The following is a 6242-nucleotide window of genomic DNA, read 5'->3' on the forward strand; positions in this document are numbered from 1 at the left end:
GTTACCGTTTTGCAGCTTACCGTCAGTATATATTTTGGACCCGGGGTATGCTGGGATACGGTAACCAAAAAGTGATTCCATCGTGCGTAGTAAATAAAATTTGGACTACATACCCAAGTCCGAACAATAGGTATGTTAGATACAGAGAATTTATCCCTGCACCCCCTCCACCACCCCAAAGATAATAGTAAACAGGTTTAGTAACCAAAATTTAAAAATAACTGGGGTAAAATATTGGAATAACCTACCAATGGATGTAAAAAATTGTAACTCATTGACACTTTTTAAACAAAACACTAGTTTATTTTAAGTAATTTTTTTCTCTAATTTTTAGTTAGATTCAATTTTGTTAAGTTAATTTTTAAATATTATGGACTCCTCTGTAATGAAGTTATATTAACTTAGTAGGAATATCCAATAAATACGTCTAACCAATCTCATTACATCATGTTTCTCATTGTTTATTACTTCACCCACTAAACTTGGGCTTGTATAAATTGTGTGACAGCTGAAACAAACAGCTATGTTGTTAAATATTTTTTTTTTACTTTTTGATATTAATAACTTATCTGGTTAGTTAACCGTTCATCAAACATGGAATACTTTTCTCTCGCGATAATTAACTCATTTCTTTCGGGGCAAGGAGTCCTGGCAATGTTCTTTTTGTTGGTAGTAATTGCTGGATTTTCTGGGAACATTTCTTTTACATTTCTTTGGATAAAGGGAGATCAAGCAACTCTTTTGCGTAATTATGAGTCTTCGGTACTTTCACAGGAACTATGGTCCACTTATTTGTAACCCTTGAACTTTTGCGTTTCATCCTAAGGATAAATTTAGAGTTAGGTAAATATAAAATTTATACTAATTTATGATAAAGTGCTAAATAAACTTTCAGAAAGAAACTTTTTCTATTGCACTCGACTCACTAGGGGAAAACTATTCTTCAGAGTATCATTTAGAATATTGTTCGCAGCGAATAAACTGCAGTTACTATTCAAACAGTTTGGGAGTGACAAAGTTTTCACTGTGATTAGGTTAAATGAATGCTGAACAATATTCAAACGAGTTTTCACTAATTTGACTTTAGGCTCTTGTCACTATGGTTCCCTTACAATGCAAGAAATGGTTCTCAATAGTCTCCGCCCGAAACGTTCTCAGTTTTTTCACCTAGTTGAGCACAAGCTCTATGGTTTATAGCTACATTGTTTCTACCTTGTTTAATAATAAATCATGTTTATTCAGGATATCTACTTTAGTTACAGTCAACTATTTTTCAGGAGGTCCTGACTAATTTAACTTAATAAATAATATTAATAAAAAAATACATAATTCAGAAACTTTGACATTTAAAATAAAAATCATTCAACTTATTTTTAAAAGTAGTAAAGTCTGTAATAGATTTCACTTCATTCTGTAAGGAGTTCTATAAAAATTCTCCACTGTAAGAAATACGTTTCTGGGAGTTTTTTTTAGCTTTGTGATGATATATAGCATGCCGCTGTAGCCCCTCTGGATTTGTATTTATGTATTTCGCAATGGCGCAAAAATAATTCATTCATATATGTTGGTAGTACGCCCTTACGGGTTTCAAAAATTAAACACGCCAAGTAGAGTTTTCGACTAGATTCTAGCATTAACCAAGATAATTGTATATGCACGCTGTTTGTCGAAGTTCTTCTATTAATTCCTAACACGATTTTACCCATCAAATGACGATATATAGTACTGTTGTAATCCAAAATAGCTAGTATATTTCGAGAAATATATCCTTTCCAGCTGCAAGAAAAATTTCAAATGAGTAAGTAATTGATACCAGCTAATGTTCACATCTTACGGGTAATTGAGCCTCTTTGGACAATATTTCAACAGAAGACTGTGATATGATTCCAGTGAACCAGTATATATCTGAAAGGTTATAAAATGATAAATGGTTGCAATTTAAATATGAAAAATGGATTTGGAAAATGAAGATGATGGAGGACATGGAGTCCTCTTTATTTTAAAGGATTTCAGTTTAGACTCTGGCTCTGGAAAAACTAATATGGAGCAAGTCCAGTCTTTGAACGTAAATTTATCTTTGAACTGTTTAAAAAAATGGGTCTAGTATTATTATTTGAGGGTTGCACATCTCTAACCATCATTGGTAGACCTACACTTAAAATTCCTTCACCTGCCATGCAAAACAATGAAAAAAAAAGTACCTGGAGTTCTTGTAATAACCAAAATCTTTCAAGAATGATTTATCACAAATAATTGGTTACAGTTTCCTAAAGGCTAAACTCTTTCGAGACAACCAAGACTTTGTCCGCCCTTCCATTTCAATTTCGTCATGTTGGCAAGATCCTAAAGGCCAATCATGAACATTTTGAATGTGGTGCAAATGCGATATCCATAGAATCTATAATTTATTCTTTAAGTAGATACATGCCAGAATGCATTTATTTATTAATATTGAGGGAGAATGATTGAGAGTGAGAGGGGGAAAGAGACAAAATATTAGGGAATTTATGGTAGCAATGAGATACCGAGTCGTTTTGATTTTAAGTACTGGAGATAAAAGTCAAAGACCATTCCATCATAATCATTCTATCTAAACATAAAGGTTAGGGTCCACAAATCTATGAACAATAAAAAATATATTCCATAAATTTCATCTAGATAAAAATAAAATAAAATTCTAGAAATTCGAGGGCGTTAATGACAATCGAATTTCATTTGTTTTCCACAAGTTGTGTAAGCAATAGGAAACTGTGTTCACCATGTTAGATGAAATTTATACAATAGATATCTTATTTTTAATTCGTAAAAAATTTTGAAAAATATCTGAATACTTCATATACGTTGTCAATTTTAGGTCGAGGAGCTAATCCCTTGGTAAATATCTGTATCTATCGATTACAAGAGTACAAATATGAGTGCAGCCTTTACTTTGACAATGTTAAATCCAGGGCCGTGCTGGGGGGGGGGGGGGGGCAAGCCAGCGGGCGCCCAGGACCGCTAAAATTTTACCATAGGGATGTATATACCGGAGGGCCGCTACACTCGGAAAAAAGCTAAACCCTAACAAATTTGGAAACATTAAAAACGTCGAGAGAAACTCTGACCAATAGGTCTTTGAATATAAAATAAATACACGAAACTTGGACCACATAGGCCTTCCAGTATAAAATAATAAAATTTACAATAAAAGCCAGACATTTCAACAGTAAACCGGTTTCGCCCTAGCGTATTTATTTTATACTCGAAGACCTATAGGTCTGAGTTTCTCTCGACGTTTTTAATATAATAAATAAATAATAAAAGCTTTATTAGGATATCTCATATCAGTTGTATAACTGGTTTACATTGAGGTCCTTGTACCCGTTCCCAGTTCGAATTAACGTATCTTATTTAAGATGAATCACGTTAAGTCGGTTACGGTTACAATATGGGAACATTAGAGGCAAGGCTTAATAATAAGAAATCAAGACACGGTAAAAATAAATAAGAACAAGATTTATTGTTCCCTCTTAGGAAAATTAATTAACAACTTACAATAAAATTTAGACCTTCATTAGACATTGTCTCTTTCTATACTTCCCTCTTTCTTTTTGGGGAAAAAACAATATCGAAACGAACAGTCTGTCAAGTTGGACAAAAAAAACTAACCAGCCAGGGCACGGCACTTGGTGTAGTCGCCTTTATATTGGCCACCAAGCGCCGTGAGTCGCCCTGGCGGCGAAACTAAAAATAATAATAATAGGGCGCAAGATTTGATAACGGCTCAGTCGCTATCTGGTGACTGAATCCGTTACATCCTCCCACCAAAAGAAAAAGAGACATCAACGTGAAGGATTGAGGAATTTTACATCAATTATATAGAACAGGAACCTAATTAGAACTATGAGAACATCAGGGTTCATGTGCGACTATTTCGCAGTTGAGGATCGTCGCTGCCTTTTGGGACATTGCTTTACGAGGTGCCCCAGCTTCCAACACCGACGGCACCTGCATTTCGATAAATCTCTCGGAGTCTCGTCCTCAGGTTGAGCCTTGGTTGAGGAGCCGGTGGGACCGTCTATCTGCGTCGTGGAAGCACTGGTTGTCGATGTGGAAGAGGTTGAGGTATGGGGGTGAAACACATCTGGGGGCGGCTCGGCGAATAAATGAGGGTTGCCCTCCGATTCTGGAATGTTTCGTTGGGCGCTATTGAAGGAGGGGACTTGCAGCAAGTAGCTCGTGAGGGTGCCGTCCGAGTCGGAGCTGTCCGAGCTGAATTGTTCATTCATGACTCCTGAGGATAGTAATGTCTCACACATCCGAAGTAGCTCGTCGTCGTCATTGGTGAGGGTGATAACGTCGTCCAGGAGTACATGATCGGTGAGACCTTTTGCGTGGTAACCCGGAGAGTCTGGCGCCCTCTCGTCAGAGTCGGATGAAGGGCGAAGTCGTTTCAGGGATTGCCTCAAGGAGTCGATGACGGTGGGTCGTGTATTCATTCCCACTCGCTGTGTGCTGTTGACTGGAATTAGTTGGTTGTCGCTGGTAATTGCGATAGATCTGGGAGGAGTTGATACACCGATATGGGGGACATAGGTTGTCCATTCGTCGTTGGTCAGTGGTACGTTGTCCCGGGGTATTGGCACTACCCCCAAATGACTGGGTAGCCATTGCAAGAAGGGTTGGCGATGACATTCGGAAGCCATAGTGTTATAACGGCGTAAGCCACCATTTGCTTCAATGCACAAGGTGCAGGGACAATATTGTAAACGTAGAAGTCCTAAGGTCAGAGGACCTAGCATGAGAAGAGGTCGATGGTCGTGCAGTACGAGAACTGAGGAGAGGGTTTGGCGTATTTCATGGTGTTCTATGATCAGTTGGTTGATTCTGCCGAGCACCATGTTTTCCGGTACGTTGGGGCTTCTGGCGTGTAGCGCTGACAGTTGGTCTTTGGATGAGTCGGAAAAAGGGGAAATGTACCCTAAGGAGATCGCCAGTGTCGACGTTATGAGGTCCACTGGGAGGGACAAGTCAATATAAACCGGTATGATCTCGGAGATGGCATCGTCCTCGACGACGGGACGATACGCCAGAAATTCGTGCGTCTGGCAGAATCCCTGAAAGAAGGTTATAACAATTAATTCAGTTTCTCACCAGCCCTCCGCACTCTCTCCCAAGGTGGTTGGGAGATAGCCGTTCTCTCAAATGAAAAATTGGCCGGAGACAGATTGGTAATTTTGTTTTGTTGCAGATAGCGACGAACGTCAGGGTTCGAACGAAGGGTGCAGCGTGGGTGCAGGGGCGAATAATAATACACGTCGAGGTTTGGTCCCTTCGGACGAACCTTCGTGCGATGACACAACTCGCGGATCCAACCGAGGCGAAACAGTAGTTGAAGCGGATCATTTTTGTCAATGGATCCAACCACCGCCTCGGTTCGTGAGTTATCGCCTTGGGAATCGTTTTCAGTTTCCTCATCTTCTGGAGCGGCGGTCGATCCGTCATGCTCCGGTCTTGGTGGATCGGGAACGTCCGTCGGTTCCTCGTCGTTGTCTGCGTCGGGGTGGTGTTCATCAGACGACTCTGGCTCCCTTTGAGAAGGCGTGTCCTGGTGGGTGGTCTGGATGCGTGAGGTTGAAGGGTCACTGGTGGACGTCGGGGCTTCCACATCGTTGCTGAGTCGAGGATTACTGTGACACCAGTACAATTTCAGCTGACTAATATGTTTTAGTCCTCGTTTTTCGTGAGTGATGGCATCCTCCAACTCGTAGACGAGTGGACTCCTCACTCGGATTATCCTGAACGGTCCTTCCCATTTTGGGCTAAGCTTCGCGGCATGGAAGGCCGCGCCCTGAGAGAGGTCGTGTGTTTCAATCCAAACCAGAGTGCCTACAGACAGTTCAACATCCTCTCTACGCCTGTCGTAATATTTCTTTTGATGCTCTTGGGCACGTTGCATCATGAGCTTGGATCGCTCCAATTCATCGTGAAGTGTCTGGATGGCTTGGGTGCGATCCGCGACATCAGAGAGCGATGGAGGGACATCGTCGTCCACGGTCCAGGGCAATCGTGGCTCGCGTCCCATGTTCAGGTAAAATGGTGATCGACGGGTAGAGTCCTGGGGAGCCGAGTTAATTGCAAATTGCAAAAACTCAAGCGACTCGTCCCAATGGCGGTGCTCGTTACCCACGTACATCGACACCATTTCCCCAATGACACGATTAAGACGTTCCACGATATTGCTCTGTGGATGGTAACCACTA

General features: G+C 40.7%; 1 protein-coding gene across 1 annotated transcript; it reads right to left on the bottom strand.

The window, feature by feature from the left end:
• Nucleotides 1-433: 433 nt before the first annotated feature.
• Nucleotides 434-1984, bottom strand: LOC149946494 (uncharacterized). Its single transcript, XM_090170783.1, has 3 exons — nucleotides 1835-1984; nucleotides 1703-1776; nucleotides 434-821 (listed from the first exon to the last, which is right to left on the bottom strand). Exons 1-3 carry the CDS (start codon nucleotides 1982-1984, stop codon nucleotides 704-706), a joined length of 342 nt encoding a protein of 113 aa, XP_090026909.1. The 3' UTR covers nucleotides 434-703.
• Between the last annotated feature and the right edge of the window lie 4258 nt (nucleotides 1985-6242).

Source organism: Leiobunum rupestre, chromosome 4 (genome assembly GCF_980474605.1).
Source record: "Leiobunum rupestre chromosome 4, qqLeiRupe1.1.hap1, whole genome shotgun sequence".
NCBI classification, from domain to species: domain Eukaryota; kingdom Metazoa; phylum Arthropoda; class Arachnida; order Opiliones; family Sclerosomatidae; genus Leiobunum; species Leiobunum rupestre.